At 67.0% G+C, this 16,961-nt stretch overlaps 5 protein-coding genes across 5 annotated transcripts in view; 2 read left to right on the top strand and 3 right to left on the bottom strand.

Moving 5' to 3' along the window:
* Nucleotides 1–1,017: 1,017 nt before the first annotated feature.
* EMIHUDRAFT_230713 (hypothetical protein) lies at nt 1,018–3,961 on the bottom strand (the record flags this gene model as incomplete). The annotated part of the gene is made up of 6 exons (XM_005784934.1): nt 1,018–1,218; nt 1,292–1,465; nt 2,098–2,337; nt 2,422–2,503; nt 2,657–2,823; nt 2,954–3,961. 6 exons carry the CDS (start codon nt 3,959–3,961, stop codon nt 1,018–1,020), a joined length of 1,872 nt encoding a protein of 623 aa, XP_005784991.1.
* Nucleotides 3,962–4,391: 430 nt separating this feature from the next.
* On the bottom strand, nt 4,392–4,826 carry EMIHUDRAFT_230712 (hypothetical protein; the record flags this gene model as incomplete). Its single annotated transcript, XM_005784933.1, has 1 exon — nt 4,392–4,826. The coding sequence occupies one exon, from the start codon at nt 4,824–4,826 to the stop codon at nt 4,392–4,394; it is 435 nt and encodes a 144-aa protein (XP_005784990.1).
* Nucleotides 4,827–6,888: 2,062 nt separating this feature from the next.
* On the top strand, nt 6,889–7,617 carry EMIHUDRAFT_112267 (hypothetical protein; the record flags this gene model as incomplete). The annotated part of the gene is made up of 1 exon (XM_005784932.1): nt 6,889–7,617. The coding sequence occupies one exon, from the start codon at nt 6,889–6,891 to the stop codon at nt 7,615–7,617; it is 729 nt and encodes a 242-aa protein (XP_005784989.1).
* A 540-nt stretch (nt 7,618–8,157) lies between these two features.
* EMIHUDRAFT_230710 (hypothetical protein) lies at nt 8,158–8,752 on the top strand (the record flags this gene model as incomplete). Its single annotated transcript, XM_005784931.1, has 3 exons — nt 8,158–8,393; nt 8,469–8,575; nt 8,622–8,752. 3 exons carry the CDS (start codon nt 8,158–8,160, stop codon nt 8,750–8,752), a joined length of 474 nt encoding a protein of 157 aa, XP_005784988.1.
* A 1,460-nt stretch (nt 8,753–10,212) lies between these two features.
* Nucleotides 10,213–16,961, bottom strand: part of EMIHUDRAFT_112266 (hypothetical protein) — a gene marked incomplete at both ends in the record, with an annotated part of 9,318 nt that continues 2,569 nt past the window's right edge. Inside the window, 6 exons of the mRNA XM_005784930.1 lie at nt 10,213–10,569; nt 11,171–13,723; nt 13,790–14,032; nt 14,452–14,628; nt 14,694–15,107; nt 16,735–16,819. Of these exons, the coding sequence (XP_005784987.1) occupies nt 10,213–10,569; nt 11,171–13,723; nt 13,790–14,032; nt 14,452–14,628; nt 14,694–15,107; nt 16,735–16,819 (3,829 nt within the window). The remainder of the gene's footprint in view (nt 10,570–11,170; nt 13,724–13,789; nt 14,033–14,451; nt 14,629–14,693; nt 15,108–16,734; nt 16,820–16,961) is intronic.

Raw genomic sequence — 16,961 nt, 5'->3', positions numbered from 1 at the left:
GCGGCGGGGGAGGCGCTGGGACGTCGCAAGAGGCCGAGGCGCCGGCGGAAGAGGGAGAAGAGGAGGCGGTGGCGGCGGCGGAGGAGGCGGAGCTTGCGGCGGCGCTTGAGGAGAGCGCGAGGCTGGAGGAGGGGAGGCGGGCGGCGGAGGCGCAAGGGCCGTCCTCGGCTGCAGAGGCGCCGGCTCCGAGGGAGGAGGAGCCGCCGGCCGACTTCATCTGCCCGATCACGACCGAGCTCATGAGTGACCCGGTGATGGCGGCGGACGGGCATTCGTACGAGCGGTCGGCGATCGAGCGCTGGCTCGCGACCAAGTCGACGAGCCCGATGACGGGCGAAGCGCTCGTGCAAAGCTTCCTAGCCCCCAACCACACACGCTGCGCCGGCAGATTCGTGAGTGGGAAGAGGCGAACCGCATGCTGATGAGCGCAGCGCTCGCGCCGCCCGCCACCGCGCGGGCGCAGCATGCACAGCTCATACGTAATAGCTCACGTACAGTTACACACCGCGATCACACCCTCCCGGCTCCCGGTCTCGAGCGACGCCTCGCCCTCGGCCCTTTCTCTCTTTGGAATGCTGTAGCCCCTGTACAAAGACCACGAAAGGCGGCGCGCGGGCGCTCTTGGGCGTTGCCGTTGGGGGCCTTGCCCCCCACACCACCTCTTGTGTGTGTGGAGCAGAGAAGTTTACTACCCACGCTGCCTGACTTAATCGCACCACTCAAGCGGACCCCTCGTGTTCGGGCTGCGGCAGCACCGAGATGCAGCTGACGGCGACGCGGCGGGGCGGGTTGGAAGGCGCCTCGGCCGCCCGCCCCTCGCCCGCCGCTCTCTCCGCCGGGGAGATGACCCAGAGCGCGGAGCCTACCAACAAGGAGAGTCGGCCTTCCTGCTCGTGGTATCGATGACTAGTTGGAGACGGATCAGAGCGCGGAACCGTCTCCTCCGCCGCCTGGCGCGGCGATAGTTGGCATGCCCCCTCGCGCCTATTCACAGCTCTTCTATTCACAGCTCTTCTATCACAGCGCGGCGAGGGTTGGCATGCTCCCTCGCGCCTCGGAGCGGCTCGGCCGGAGATGCTGGCACCGGATCGAGATGCTCTTGCTGTGAGGCGGGCCGAGCGCCAAATCGACGCGCCCGTCCGCGGAGCCGGAAGCGCGCGAGACGACCGTGCCGATGGAGCCGTTGATGTGCGCCTGCGGATCGTGCCGCGACAGGTCCTGGCGGTGCCTCTCTCTCCCGCAAACGGTCGGTCGGTCCTCCCGGCCGCTGCTGCACCGGCCGCTGCTGCACCTGCGTCTCGAGGCCTTGGACGAGCATCCGCGCGCCGCCGACGAGCTGGCGGCGAGAGGGCGAGGCGCCCCCCTCCCCGCAGCTGTGTGGCGCCCCTCGCGTGCAGAGCCGCGCCTCTGTTCGCTCCGGCCGCTCGCCGACGACGATCGCTTCGGTCTCGTGCAGCGCCCACGCCTGCGGAGAGGTGGGGAGAGATGGGGAGAGATGGGGAGATCACGCCTGCTCGTCGGCGAGGGAGATGTGGGGAGAGGTGGGGAGAGATGGGGAGATCACGCCTGCTCGTCGGCGAGGGAGATGTGGGGAGAGGTGGGGAGAGATGGGGAGATCACGCCTGCTCGTCGGCGAGGGTGATGTGGGGAGAGGTGGGGAGAGATGGGGAGATCACGCCTGCTCGTCGGCGAGGGTGATGTGGGGAGAGGTGGGGAGAGATGGGGAGATGTGGGGAGATGTGGGGAGATGTGGGGAGAGGTGGGGAGAGATGGGGAGATCACGCCTGCTCGTCGGCGAGGGAGAGGTGGGGAGAGGTGGGGAGAGATGGGGAGATCACGCCTGCTCGTCGGCGAGGGTGATGTGGGGAGAGGTGGGGAGAGATGGGGAGATCACGCCTGCTCGTCGGCGAGGGTGATGTGGGGAGAGGTGGGGAGAGATGGGGAGATCACGCCTGCTCGTCGGCGAGGGTGATGTGGGGAGAGATGGGGAGAGATGGGGAGATCACGCCTGCTCGTCGGCGAGGGTGATGTGGGGAGAGATGGGGAGAGATGGGGAGATCACGCCTGCTCGTCGGCGAGGTCGCCAAACGAGTCGACCGCCTCGTCGGCGAGCGGGGAGAGGAAGGTGTCGTGCCCGCCCAGCACGAGGACCACGGCGCCGCCGTGCAGCGTGCCGGCGGTGGCGTTGGCGTGTGGCGTGCGGTGCGCCCGCTCGTGGGGGAGCACGCACCGCTCCCAGGCGGAGACAGCCGCAGGGCGGAGGCCTAGTGCTGGTGCATTGGAGTACGACGAGAGATTGCTTGTAGCAAACTCTCCAGGCAGCCGCAGGGCGAGCTCCTAGCTCCGACGGGAGGAGACCTCTCCTCAGGTCGAGCAGCCAGACCTATTCACAGCTCTTCTATTCACAGCCCTTCTGTTCACAGCCCTCCTCAGGTCGAGCAGCCAGACGTCGTCGAAGGCGGGGCCCGGCGTGAGGGGGAGGTAGGTCGCCAGGGCGGCAGCCCTGCCGGGCAGAGGAGGAGCGGGCTCGGGTCAGGGTCGGGGGGAGCGTGGGAGGGAGGTGGCCAACAGCGCGGCGGGCCAAGCTCTGCAGCCTCTGGCGAGGTATGCGACGAGGAGGTCTGGGGAGATGTGGGGAGATGTGGGGAGATCGTACCGGGCTCTGCATCCTCCGGCGAGGAGGAGGCGGTCGCGAGAGACGGCGAGGGCGGCGCGGGAGCGGGCGAAGCCGTGCGGCAGCCTGGCGGCCAGCTCGAGCCACCGACCGGAGCTGAGGTCGAAGGCCCACGTGTCGTCGAGAGCCGCGAACACCTCCTCCCCGCCCTGTTCACAGCTCTTCTGCTCACAGCTCCTCTCTTCACAGGGCCGCGTACCCCCCCTCCCCGCCCCCCGCCGCAGGCCCCAGCCCGCAGCAGGCGAGGAGGAGGTATGGGGAGATATGGGGAGATGGTACCGCCGCAGGCCCCAGCCCACAGCAAGCGAGGAGGAGGCCCCTCCCGGCGGCGGGGTGGTCGTAGTGGGCCGCGGAGTGGAAGGCGCGAGGCGACGGCGCCGGCCCGAGGAGGTGCGGAGAGAGAGAGCTGCTCCAGCCAACGGAGACAGAGGCGGCCGCTACGCCGCTTGCTTTGCGCGGGAGGGAGGCGTGCCGGAGGGAGAAGAGGCGGAGGTCGAGGAGCGGGGAGATGGTGCGGTCGTGCCCGCCGAGCAGGGCGAGCGAGTCGTCGCCCGCGGCCTCGCGGCGCGGGAGCAGAGTCAGGGTGTGGTGAAAGCGAGCCACCGGCGCAGCTCCCTCGACGTGATCTGGCGGAGAGGCGGGCAGCCAGGACCACTCCTCCGGCGGGTGCGACAGCGGGCCGAGGAGCCAGGTCTGGCTGTCGCGGTAGCCAGGCGCGCAGAGGCCCCCGTGCAAGACTGCCCACTCCTCCTCGCCGCTCCGCAGCACGCGCCCGCCGCCAGAGTCGCTGTTGAAGCATCGCGGCGACGGGCAGCGAGCGTCCGAATGGGCCGCCACCCGCACCCAGGCACCGGATGCCAGGTCGCAAGCCCACGTGTCGCAGAAGAAGCGGCGGCCGTCGCGCCCTCCAAAGAGGATCAGACGCGTGCCGCCGCTGCAGGTGAGGACGCAGCCGTGCTGCCGCCAGTCCGGTGCTTCGCCACTCGATCCGGGCAGCGAGCGCCAGTGAGCCTGGTCGAGCGTGAGCAAGGACCGGACCGCCGCGCGGGCGCCGAGCGGAGCGGGCGCCACGCCACCGGTCAAGGAGGCCCACACGGCCGCCCAGGCCTCCTCGGCTTGGCGGACGGCTCCGGCAACAGCTGCGCAGCAGCACGCAAAGCGGCCGAGCCACGGCAGCTTTACATGCACGCCGATGGCGGCAATCAGTTCTGGAGGCAGGCTTTCGAGCGTGGGAGCATCGGAGGAGGAGTCGGGCGCGCTGTCCGAGGGGAGGGTGTGCGGGTGCATTCCCGTGCCGTGAGGGCTCGCTGAAGCGCCGCGGCAACCAGCAGCGCTCAGAGCCCCGCGGAACGCTGGGTCTCTCCCGGAGCGCGATTTTTTTTGGCCAGGCCGCGATTTTTTTTTGAGCTAGCCTTCGATGTTATGAAACAAACCATATTCTCGGACCCACAGACATCCCGCACACCCGCCGCCCCCGCGCGCGCCCCACCCCGGCCGGGAGAAAGGCGAGTGACAGTTTGGGACGGCGACAGCCCGAGTATGTTGAGTCCTGGCTTGGAACGCAGTGAAACCGCCCCCTTCCCAACCCTCTCAGGGACGGACGCATTTCCCCCCTTTCAAAGGCGGTTTCGAAGTTGATGAGACCTCGTCCCCCCCTCTCCAATGAAAAGCGTAAAAAGAGGCGCGGAACAGGCCGGAAGCGCCGCTTGGACGTGGGTCACACAATGGCAGCGCTCCAGACGCGCTCTGGTAGCTGCCAATGAAGCTGTAGCCCATCGCGCGCGCGCCGGACGGCCTCTGCACCTCTACTGCAGTGCCCTCCTGCACCGAGCGACGCGTCAAATCTTTGTTGCTGCCCATGACCGGCGGCGGCTCCGAGCTTGGGCGAGCGAGCCCTGGCTGAGCTGAGCCACTGCGGTCGCAATGCGGCGCTGCGGTCGGTGCAGAGTGGCCGTCCGCGTACGGCGTCGTACGCGCACTGCCGCTCTGCCTCAGTGGCGTGCGGCTTGGGCCAACTGAAGGTCGCTCTCCGACCTCGCTCGCCGAGCTCACAATCCGGCGCGAGCCGCATCGAGTGGAAGTTCGACTTCAGCTGCCGCGAGTGGATGGACTGCCTTGTCGAGTGCGAGCAGTTGGGCTCCGCCGGGAGCATGAGGTGCAACGTGTTCTCTGGGCGCCAGCAGACGCGAGCGCGCGAGCGCGTGTTGAACCGGACGCTCCAGAGCAACACTCAAGATACACTCCAAGGGGGTACACGTTTTTTTCTTCGGGTTCGGGGCCCAAGAGTACACTCTTGGCGACGAAACCGAAGAGGGTTGGCCGCTTGGCCCCGGGGTGGTTTCATTGCGAAAGTGAGACCCCGGAGAGAGAATTTTAGCAATACCTAAACAACTCTATAACCAGACCCCTCCCTTGGGGAGCCCTTGGTGTGTGTGTGTGTGTGTGAGAGAGAGAGAGATTTTTAGCAATACCAAACAACTCTAACACTCACACGTAATTTGGGGCCTGGAGCCCTGTTCACGCGCGCGCGAGACGTGCAGACAGGGTTGCCAGGTGAGAGCGAATGGCGCGGTTCACGCCTCGCACAACAGAGAGAGAGATGCGCTCTGCATGGTGGGACATAAAAGAGAGCGAGTACTTGGGCGAGTAGGCCGTGCGGTCAACGCTGCCGCACGCGACTTTGCGCGCGAGGCGGCGCAGCTTGAGAACGGCGGTGGGCGAGAAGCCGCCGCCGAACGTCTCGTGGAGCAGCAGGTTGAAGTTGTTGCGCTTGACAAAGATCGCGTCGTGGTAGAAACCGCGATGCGCCTTGACGTAGCCGTGGCCGGTCTTGTGGTCGAAGGGTTGGCCGGGCTGCCCGCGCGCCTTGCAGCCCATGTTTAGGCGGCGGGCCTTTTCTTCTTGTGTGTGTGTGTGTGTGTGTGTGTGTGTGTGTGTGTGTGTGTGTGTGTGTGTGTGTGTGTGTGTGTGTGTGTGTGTGTGTGTGTGTGTGTGTGTGTGTGTGGTGTGGCCAGTGCGGTCATCGTAACCGCACGTAAAGAAGGGATGGGAGGACGACGGCGGCACGTCGCCACCACACGAACGAGGAAGGAAGGTGTGTTGCGTGAGAGAGATTTTTAGCAATACCAAACAACTCTAACACTCACACGTCATTTGGGGCCTGGAGCCCTGTTCACGCGCGCGCGAGACGTGCAGACAGGGTTGCCAGGTGAGAGCGAATGGCGCGGTTCACGCCTCGCACATGTGTTGTTGCGTGTGAGTACACACACACACACACACACACACACACACACACACACACACACACACACACACACACACACACACACACACACACACATCTTCTCCTCGCTTGGAGCACTTGGAGTGCAGTCGGTAACCTCACATCCAGGGCCGGTGAGCTGAGAAGCGCATCCAGCGGGCCGGATGATCGGGATCGGGCTACGGGCTAGAGAGCCCTGACCCCTAGCTAGGGGGGGTGCGCATTCGCAGGGCAAGGGCCTTAAAGTAAACACGGGTCTCCGAGGGTTAGTTCTGCGCTTTGGGTGTCCCCTAGCGGCGGAACGCCCCCTCTACTCGGAGCTAGTAAACACCAGACACTAGACACGAGCATGACGCACACTCTCACCCGACCTCGCCACTCAGGGCTCCTCCGCCCGATCTCCCCACCCCCCATCCGAGGGGGCTCCCCTCTCCTCCCGGTCCTCCCTCCTGTTCGATTTCCGATGGTTCGGCGTCGGCTGCGGAGCCCGCCTTCCCCTCTTATACTTCTTCGACCGCGGCCTCGCCGCCGTCTCGTCTTCGGGGGTTATTCTTGTTGCCTCCGCCTCCGGCGATCTCGTGCCCGACTCCTCGGGTGAGGGCGGCGGCATTCGATCGCCACGCCGCCCCTCCCCGGGGGGTGGGGCCAGCTCTCTTCGGTCGAGGACTCGCGCCCGCCCCCGCGGTCTCTCTATCGTCCTCGGCTCGTCCGTCCGTCCCGACTCTACTCGCAGAGGCCGCGTCAGCTCATCTCTCGCCTCCTCCGACAGCTGACCCCAGGCCCCCCCCGGGGCCCTCCGGTCTCGTGCGCTGATTTTTTTCTGACGAGCGATAGATCTCTCGGGCTCGGCGATTCGGGCTCGATAAGCTTGTCCTGCCCGAGTTGCCGGCGACAAGCTTATCCCGAGTTGCCTCCCCGCCCGTCACTGCAGCAAGCCTCTCTCTGCTCGTACATGCTGCGAGCGTCAACGCACCGCCTGATCGTCTGGTACAACGCGCGGCTGACGGCAGCGCCTTACTCCACCAAAGCCGTCGGCACCGGCGTGACCTATACTTTCAGCGACCTTACAGCACAGGCCATCGAGGCCGAGCCACGAGCTGTGGGAGAGCGCGTCGAACGGGCGCTCAAGTTCGGAGCCGTGGGCGGCCTGTGGGTCGGACCGCTGTTGACGCACTGGTTTAACTTTATGGAGCGCATGCTGCCGGGCGCGAGCCTGCGGCCGCTTGCGATCAAGCTCTTTGTGGACCAGACCGTGCAGGGCCCGTTGATGATCGGGTCCATGTTCTGCTGGTGCGCCCTGGCCAATGGCGCCTCGCTGCCCGCCATCCGCGCCAAGCTCGATGAGGAGCTCTTCTCGACGTGGTGCGCGTCCGTGTGGGTGTGGGCGCCTGTGCAGGTGCTCCAGCAAGCGGTGGTGCCTCTCCAGTACCGCGTCGCGGTGTCCAACCTAGTCTCGTACTTCTGGGACACCTACCTCTCGCTGCAGATGATGCCGGCGCCGGCGGAGGCGGGAGCGCCCGTCGATCCCTTCCCGCGGCAGGCGGCGACGGCGGCGGCGCCCGGCGCACAGCCGCTCTTGCGGCGCCGGTCGAGCACTTTCCTGCGCGACGAGCCACCCACTCCCAGTGAGGCCAAGCTGGTGAAGCGGCGATCGATCCTGGGTCCGGCAGAACACAAGTGATGGGGGAGGTGCACGTAGGCTGCATGTGCTCCATGGTGTGTTTATGCCGTACGTCGTAGATTTTAGTTGGGGAGCTGGAGTCCGCCATATCGAGAGATATGCCGCGAGCCGGGCGCGAGCATACAGTAAAAAGACCACTGGCCAGTGCCTCCTCTTTTCACAGCTCATGGACATGCCTTGCCTCATGGTAACGCCTGGCGGCGGGTCTCTTCACTGTACTTCACCGTTCACGGTTGCTCGGAGGGCAACGTCCAACGAGCGCGGAGCAGCACTTGGAGCACTTGGAGTGCACTTGGCGCACTAGTGCTCATCAGCCTCACATCCAGGGCAGTCGGTAACCGTGTGTATCGCGCGCCTTGCGGGGGGGGGCGCGGAAAAGAGGAACCTCTTAGCGCCATCGCCACGGTGCTCACATCCAGCGATTCGTTCGGCGCCAAAACTTGAGCGTGTCTGAGACGGATTTTCGTTGTTGCTTCCCCCGCTCCGCCGCCTCTCTCGTCGCGCGCTCGCCGCCGTGACGCTAGGTCGTCTCGTTTGGCGATGTCAACTAGCAGCTCGCGCCGACCCCGACAGCCGCCGCGGCCGCGCAAGCCGCCCACCGCCGCGCAGAGAGAGCGCGGCGACACCCGCCTCTACAACCCGGCTGCCGACTGCCCTCCTCTCCAACTGCGAACTAGCGGAGGCGAGGCAGCGGCGGCGCTGCGAAGCGAGCTGTGTCCACTGCTCCTGGCAAAGGGGCGCAACCACAGCTCAGTTCGCTTCGAACCTCAGCTGAGGTGGCAGCTGTTGTTGCTGCTACGGACGCCACAAACGCGTCCTCTTTTTCTAACCCCCTCCCTCTGGCGCCCGAGGTGGCCGCTGCCGCGCAGCAGCTGGGCCCCGATGTGCCACAAGCGACCAGGATTCTACGGCCTCTGCTTCGCGGGCGTGCCGCGCGCTTCCACCCTCTTTCTAGCACGTCCCGCACACGTTGGCCCAGACGACACGAGCGTGAGCGCTCGCAGGCGCGCTCGGAAACTCCTTCTCGCAGTACTTTATGGTGCGGGGCATCGCTGCAGTGGCGAGACTGCCCTTTCTCGACCCGCGGCCAGGCTTCTGCAAGAGGCGCCTCATCCCGGATGACCAAGGCGTCTGATCTCAGCCCGAGCGCAGCTGCTATCACATTTGAGGGAAGACTTTAAGCGAGAGAGATGGCCCCAACCGTCCGTGTGCTCCTGCTCAATGCAAGACGCCGGATGCACTGCAGGGCAAGCCCAGGCCGCGGAGCTTGGCGGCGCGAGCGTCTTCAAGTACCTCACCTCGAGCACACTCGATCCTCCACCGAAGAGGCTGGACGGCGGGAGAGCCCGTCAGGCGCAGCTACAACTGCACGAGAGTTGTGAGCTGTGCAGCAGAGGCGATCTTCGATCTTCCCTGCTGATGGGCAAGCCGCAGCCTGACGCACCGCTCGCCGGTACGTAGGAGGTCGCTTCGGCGACAACTACCCGCACTCTTGCGCCTCGGGGCTCGAGCACTTTGCTCCGATCATCCGCGGAGAGCTGCGCGCGATGGCGCGCCGCTGGCGTGACGAGCACCCCATGGTTGAGCTTGATGAGGCTGTAATCTACTTTCGGTGTGGCGATGTCTTCACACTGCCCCGGCTGGTTGGCTACGGCATCGTCCCTTATCACGTCTACCGGCGCGTCCTGCCCCCCGCGGTCGCATCGATTGGCATCGTCACAGGCCGCACATCGGGCGCGTGCCGGGAAGGCGAGGGCGGGTAGATGCACAGTGATACCGGGCAGTAATGCGGTTTGTGGTCCGGGCGGCATTTTCATCGCTCGTGGTTCTGTTGCAGGCCAGTCGGGTTGCACGCCTTCTTACTTCTGCGAGCGACTCGCCGCCGACTTCATGAAGGCTCTGGCGGAAGACTTTCCGCGGGCTCGACTCACGCTACGCAACCAGGACCCCCCCCCCCCCCCCCCCTTGCTCGCGGTGGCGATGGAATCGGAGCCTCACTGCGCCCGCCACCCCAAAACACAGGATTCCGTCGCCGCGAGCCTTTCGCGCCTCGTCCTCTCGCGCACCGCCGTCTGCAACCCATCCACGTTCTCGCTGTATCCGTGCCTCGCAGCCGAAGGCCGTGGCTTGCTCGTGGACTCCCCGCTCTACCCGTGGGTGCGCCGCCTCAACGGCGTCGATAGCACCTCTGTGCTGCGTGACCGCTTTGTCCCGGCCGACTGGTGCGCGCGAAGAGACGCCGACGCAAGTACCCGCCGGTAGTAGTATGTCGCGGAACGCCTCGTCAATGCTTCTGCTAGGTTTGCGCGCAAGTACACCAACCTGAGTGAAGACGAGGGCCTCAAGGTGCTCCTCGGGCTCTTGCGGACCCCGCGCGGGGCTCGCCTATCCTTTGAGAGATGAACACGTCTTCTCAGATCTCACTCTCGAACTCGTCTCTCTGACGTCCCCTCTGCCCTCAGCCCTCTGAGAGTTCGAGTCTCGCGGCCGCGGGACGCGCCCATAGGCCACAGAGACTTCACCACACAACACACAACAGTAAAAACCTTTCGGAGGTTGGACCTTAAAGATGATCGAATGTACCACCGGCTCCTCTCATCTAGAAGCGTCCACCACGACCTTGCGCCGGCCATGGTCCTCCTTTGTGCCCTTCATGCTCCAGTGCGGGTCATAGAATCCCTCAACACCAACGCGAAAATCGAGCGATACGCGCGTGTGTCTGCTCTCGTTCGCAGGCACGTGGTGAGAGCTCACGCTGCCGTGGAACGCGGCAATCTCACCGTAGCCGACGTCGAGAGGCGCGTCGTCGGCGGCGCCTTCGTGCGACTCGACCCAGAGCGTCGTGCGCGTGAGCTTCGGGTCCGTGAGCGGCAACCAAAAGTTGAGCTCCCCTCGCTGGTGGCCGTATTCGCCTATAGCAGCAAGGGGAAGCTCGCCACGCACCTCAAGCAGCTGCCGGGGAGCGGCGAAATCTCGCCGTCGTGGTGTCGCCGCACCGTCCGCTCGCTCGGCCCCGGCTGCAGCCGCAGCGTCGGCGGGTGCTGGTAGTAGAAGGTCGTCGCGCCTTCTGCGCCCGCCGCAACGCCCCCCCCCCCCTCTTTCCGCCGGCGGACGCGGACTCGTCAGAGGCAGCAGCTGCCGTCGCCGCCAGCGCCGCGTCGAGGCGCTCCTTGAGGTAGAGGGCCAAGCACCGTAGTGGTAAGGAAGACGGTCACCAAGACGCGCGACGGCGTGACGAGCGTTTCCGCGGCGGTGGCCGTCTTGTTGAGCGGACGGGGAGAGGGGGCGGGGCACCTTCCACCGAGCGGTCTAAGAATTCTACGAAAACAAGCCCCTCTCACAGCAGACTGGCACGAACTAGCACCACAAAAGGCACAGCAGACAACGGCCCCTTATGGTCTAAGAAAGAATTTTACAATGTCCCTCGCACAACAGTCAACACTGGGCACGGGACGCTATTGTTGACTTGAGAGCGCTACGCCAACGCCCAACGGGCGTGTTACAGAGTCACACACCTCACACCACACACGGCAAGCTCCTGTCATAGTCTCACCGTCCGTCTCCCGTGGTCCTGCTTCGTCCCCTTCATGCTCCAGGACGGATCAAAGTAGCCCTCAATGCCCACGCGGAAGTCAAGGGAGGCCCTCGTCCATTCGCTCGGATTGGCAGGCACGTGGTGCTTGCAGACTGTCCCGTGGAAGAGAGCAATCTCGCCGACGTCCACCTCAAACGGGTGGTCGTCGCCGGCGCCCTCGTGCGACTCAGCCCACAGCGTCGTCCTCGTGAGCAATCTATCCGTCAGCGGCATCCAGCAGTTGATCTCGCCCCTCTGGTGGCCGTACTCGGCGTCCGAGTGAGGGCGCACTGTGCGGGAGCTCGGCCCCGGCTGCAGTCGCAGCGTCGGCGGATACTGATAATAAAACGTCGTGGGGGCGTGGCACGCGCCGGCCGTTACGAGACGCGCCTTGAGGCTCGGCACCACTACCATCTCGACCAGATGCTCAAAGGCCGCCAGAAAGGGCGCGTCGGCCGCGAGGGCGAGGGTGAGGTGCTGCTGCGCGGCAGCGGCAGCACTGCCGCCCGAGCCGCGCAGCGCCTCCGCCGGCACCCGAAAATCCTCCAGCCGCCGCCGCGTCTCTCCGCCGCTGATGCTACTGCCGTTGTCTCCGTCGCGCGACAAGTCCTCAAAGCGGCCGACCCCGCTTCCCGCACGCTCAAGCAAACCCACCACCGCCCCGCGCAAGTCGTGCGTCGCCGAGTCGTACCGCAGCGTCGCCTGCTCGCACAGCGACGCGGGCAGCGCCGCGTGGGCTACCGCGGGGCCGGGGTCGGCCTTGCGGCCGCGTGAGTAGGCGGCGCGGTGCGTCGACGAGCGAAGGACCGCCTGCTGCCCCTTGGCCGCCTTGGCCGCCTGCGCCTTGCTCACCGCCGGCGGCTGCGGCTGCGGCCTCGCGTCCTCTCCGGGCGCCGCTGTCGCTGGCGCCACGTCTGGTGCTAGTGCTGGCGACGATGCCGGGCCGAGGGTAGCAGGCGCGCTCGCGACACGTCCATGACAGGGCGGGCTCGTGGTCCAAGAAGTACCGATCTGGTGGCGCGGGTCGATGGCAAAGACCGAGAGGCCGATGCGCCGCAGCCGCTGCGCCGCCGTGAGCGCCGCGAGCGGGTGGTCGTCGGGCAGCGCAAAGACAGTCACGATGCGCTTGAGGCACGGGCCGGTGCCGGCAGACGAGCCGTGGCAGCAGTTTGAGACCCCCTGGACGTAGCCGTGGGTCGTCTGCGCGGCGCCGTGCCACATGCGGTGCTGCGACACCGAGTGGAGCAGCGCCGCCTCACGCGCGGCTCCGTCGACGAAGGTCCCGTCGGTCGAGAGCTGAAGGTAGTCGAGCGAGCGGCCCGACGCGGCCGATGAGACGTTGAGCGCTAGGCGGACCAGCGGAACGTTTCCCTTGGCGACCGAGTTGTTGCCGTCCTGGTGGCACTTTGCCGAGCGGTCGTCGAGGCGACAATCGTCCTTGATGTCGATGCCGCCGTCCTCGCGCGCCCGCTGCAGCAGGCTCACCCATGTCTCTGCGTGCGGCAGCACGCTGCGCAGCAGCGCGCGCTGCGCCGGCCACGCGCACGACGACTCAAGCTCCGACCTGCGCGCGTGCGCCTTGTTCAGCCACACGATCGAGTTGGACTTGTTCGGCTCCAGCCGCAGCGAGTGCGCGCCGAGGTTGCGCCACAGCACCCAGTGCTGCGCGCCGGGGCGCAGCGCCCTGCCGCTCGTCGCCGTCGGCCCGCGCGCAAACGTCGCGACCACCTCGTCCACCACCGCCTGGCCTTGCTCGACGCCCATCTCGACGCTCTGCCCCGCGACCGCCACGCGCACCGCGCATGCAAACGGCCGCCGCTCGTGCCGAGGGCTGCGCGGGTCGGCGTCGGCGGGCCGGCAGCTGCCGAGCGTCTCCACGTCGAGGAGCGCCCCGAGATCGTCGTCGTCGCCGCCGCCACAGCAGCCGCCGCCGCCGCCGCCGCCGTCACCCGTCTGGCCCTCGTCGCCAAAGAGCTTCGCCTCGTCGCGAAGACGCGCGTGCACCTCCGCCGCGAGTGCCTGCTTCTGCTGCTCGAGCTCGGCCGCCGCCGCCGCCGCCGCAGCCGCCACCGCCTCACGCGCCGCCACCGCCTCCCGTGCCGCCTGCTGCGCCGCCGCCGCCTTCTCGGCCGCCGCGGCCGACGCGGGGGCCTTTTGAGCACTGCTGCCATTCTTTTTGGACGCCTGCTTGTCCTTGCGCGCAGCCGCCGGCGGGCGCAGCGGTGGCGGTGGCTGTGGCTGTGGCGGTGGCTGCTGCTGCTGCGGTCGAATCGCCGTGACAAGCAGGGCCTTGGATGGCCCCGCACCTCCGCCCTCCGCCTGATCTCCCTCGCCCGCAGTCGTCGACCTCTCACCACCGGAGCTTCCTCCTCCTGCTCCTCCTCCTCCTCCTCCCGCTGCTGCTGCTGCTGATGCTGCAGCTGAGGGCGGCTCAATCCATTGAAAGCGCACGCCGTGCTCGTCGCAAAACTCGCGCCACGCGCGCGCCTCGTGCTCCTCCCAGCCGACGTAGCCGCACCACTCGTCAAACACCTGTCAACAGAAGAGCTGTGAATAGAAGAGCTGTGAATAGACGTAGCCGCACCACTCGTCAAACACCACGACGGTGCCGACCCCGATGGCGCACGCGAGGCAGCGCAGCACTGTCTGCGTCGACGAGTACAGGTCGCAGTCGATGTGCAGGAAGGAGACGTGCAGAGGCAGCGCCACCTCCCCCACCGCCATCTCGCGCGCCAAGAACGCCGGCAGCGACGCGTCGAACCAGCCGCGGTGCAACCGCACGTTGGCCGCCACCTCGGGTAGCTCGCCGCCGCGATCAAAGAAGCCAGCCTCCCGCGCCGCCTAGGAACCTTCTAGGAACCTTCTAGGAACCTTCTAGGCGGCGTTAAAGAAGCCAGCCTCACGCGCCGCCTCGTTCGCGCCCGCTGCCGCCGTGTCGCCCTCCTGGCCGCGCCACCTCTCCGGCAAGCCTGGGGACGTGTCACGGACATGTCCTGGCCGTGTCACGGACATGTCCTGGCCGCGCCACAAGCCTTCGTGGAGGGTTCGTAGAAGTGCGCGCCGCCGTCTCGGCTACATCTCGGCTGTCTCTCGGCTACATCTCGGCCTTCGAAGGAGTCGAAGCCATGCACCGTGCTGCCGTGCGGCGCCCGCGCGGCGATGTAGTTGATGGAGGCGCCTAGACGAGAGAGAGCCGAGATACAGCCGATATCTAGCCGAGATCTAGCCGAGATGTAGTTGATGGAGGCGCCCGACGCGACTCCGAACTCGAGGAAGAGCCCGCGGGGCCGCGTGCGCCTCGCCTGCTGCCTCTCCTCCTCCCGGAGGGCAGCGTGCAGCAGAGCCCGCTTGCCGCGCTCGACTCTTCTCCGGGCTGCCTTTGCCTGCAGCCTCTGCCTGCGCAGCGCGGCCAGCGGGCCGGCGAGGCAGTCGAGCACCTGAGGACATGTCTCGGACATGTCACGGACGTGTCCTGGACAGCGGGCCGGCGAGGCAGTCGCACCAGCCGGCAGCCCCGCTCTGCGGCGAGCTGGGCGCCGGTGCGTCCGGCCGCGTCGCGCCGCGGCTCGTCGCAGCCGGCGCGCACCAGCGCCTCGAGGCAGTCTGCCCGGTCGTGCACGCAAGCGAGGTGGTAGGAGGTCCAACCCTCCGCCCCGTGACACGCGTTCGGGTCCGCGCGAGCCTGCAGCAGGAGCTCCACGGCGCTGGCGTGGCCGGCCACGGTTGCCGCCGCGAGCGCCTGCGCAGCCTCGGCAGCGAATGCCGCGGCACCGTCGCGGTGATGGCTTGAGACCCGCGATGCTGGCGACCCGACTTCGACGGCGTAGGCGCCGGGCTTCGACGTATGCACGTCGCCCATCCGGTTGCGCCTCCCACTTTTCAGCTGTGGGCCGCGCTCAAGGATGGAGCGAACGGCCTGCAGATCGCCGCAGCGTGCCGCGGCGGTGAGGGCCGAGGCGCTTTGGCGGATGTGGCTTTGGCGGATGTGCCGTCGCCAGCGCAGAAACCAGAGGGCCGCTGCGAGGGCGGCGAACGAGATCGCGACTTCTCGAGGCGGGTGCATTGGCAGCTGCTGCGCTTTAGGCTGCGCTGAGGCGACGGCAACGGACGCTGGATGGAGGCAGCTGGGTGGAACGCGCCGCAGAACCAGGTGCGTTGTGAGGCTGGGTGCGCCACCCAAGAGCCTAGGCAGGTGCGGATCGGCAAGAGCGCAATCGATCTTTTTGCCCTCTATCACCTTGGGTTGTAAGAACTTGAAACACACCACGCAGGGGCACAGCAAGCACGGATAGCCGTTGAGGAGACCAAGGGCGTAAGGTGTATGCGCAGCCACGGCCGTGCCGCGGTGGGCGCGCCACCTCCCGCGAGCGCGGCGGGATCGGAATTGCGGCCGGAGGGAAGGGCGAGCCGCCGCCGCCGCCGCCATATACCATCAGCGACGACGACCGCGGCTCGCCCCAAACGCCAGGCGCTGGATCGGCAGTAGGGCTTGGGCGGCGCAGCGTAGGCCTCGAGCCATACGAGTCGCCGACAACCCCCCTTCATCGACGTGATGGCCGCACCCGCTGCCGGCCGATGCAAGCTGCCGCCTCCACCGCACCAGCGATACTGGCCGCGGCTCGCCGCCACGCGCCGGCTCGGAAGAGGGGCTATCGGTGGCGCAGCAGAGCGGCATGCGTCGTCATTCGAGCAGCACCAGGTCCCCTCTTCGACGTGACGGCCGCTCCCGGAGCCGGCCGGTGCGCGCCCGACCCACGCCCCCCCCTCGCACCCCCCCCACCCCCCTGCGCGGCGCCCCCTTCCACTGCGCGCCGGCTCGAGCGCCTATTGCCAAATCGCGACTTTCGAGCGCAGTGCACGCGCCCCACACGGCACGCGAGCGCAGGAGAGTTTGCGGCAGAGCAGTACCGTGTACTAGCCGGAGGCATCGCGCCGAAAACCCCGCGCATTCCGCCCCAACAGAGGCTGAAGGAGGCAGATGTCGTTTAGCGACAATCGTTACGAAATGTAGCGTCACCGGGAGCTCTCCAAGCTGTCTTGGGTGGTTTCTTCGGAAGCCCCTGTCTCACAGCACACTGGCACGACAAGGGCGCGGACTGGCGCGGACTGGCACACACACCGGCTCACCACCGGAGCCGCCTAAGCGACTCCGTTAACGGCAATCCGCACCATGCACAATGCCGCTCTCCCCGCACGCTAGCTCGTTCACCGTCTGCCACGCCACGGCGGTGTGGAGGACGACACACAAGCGCTGCATCTGCAGCATTGATGCTCTTTTTTCTTTCATTTCTGTTTCCTAGTGTGCCATTCCGCCATTCCTCGCACCACAGGTACCTTACCAAAAGCACAGCAGACGGCACCCCCTTAGGCGCCGTCGAAGAGACCGGCGGCGGGCGTCTGTCTTTCTTTCTTCTTCCTCGTCGACGTTCAGGCTCGAGAGTCCCAGTGCAGCTCTCACCCAGTGGCAGTGCCCGCCCTGCGCTCTAGCGGCGGCCTCCCCACGGCCGCCCCGCGAGGCGGCGGCGCCTCTTTCGCTAGCGCACCGCGTCAAGCGTCGCCTGCACGTCGCGCTGCAGCGCCTCGTTGAGCGAGACGAGGCGGCGCAGGTTGTCCTGGTGCCGCGCGAGCCTGCGCACGCGGGGGGCGGTGCGAGCGGCGTGGTCAAGGCAAGGGGGCGGGCAACGGGGCGGGGGGGGGGGTAGCGTCAGCAAAGTGCCTGCAGCGGCGGAGCTGTGTCCCCAGATTGCCTCTCTACTCCCGCCCTCCGGGC

This window comes from Emiliania huxleyi (assembly GCF_000372725.1).
Source record: "Emiliania huxleyi CCMP1516 chromosome Unknown EMIHUscaffold_166, whole genome shotgun sequence".
Classification (NCBI taxonomy): domain Eukaryota; phylum Haptophyta; order Isochrysidales; family Noelaerhabdaceae; genus Emiliania; species Emiliania huxleyi.
Note: the sequence above shows the minus strand (reverse complement) of the source record. Positions and strands in the feature narration are given on the sequence as shown.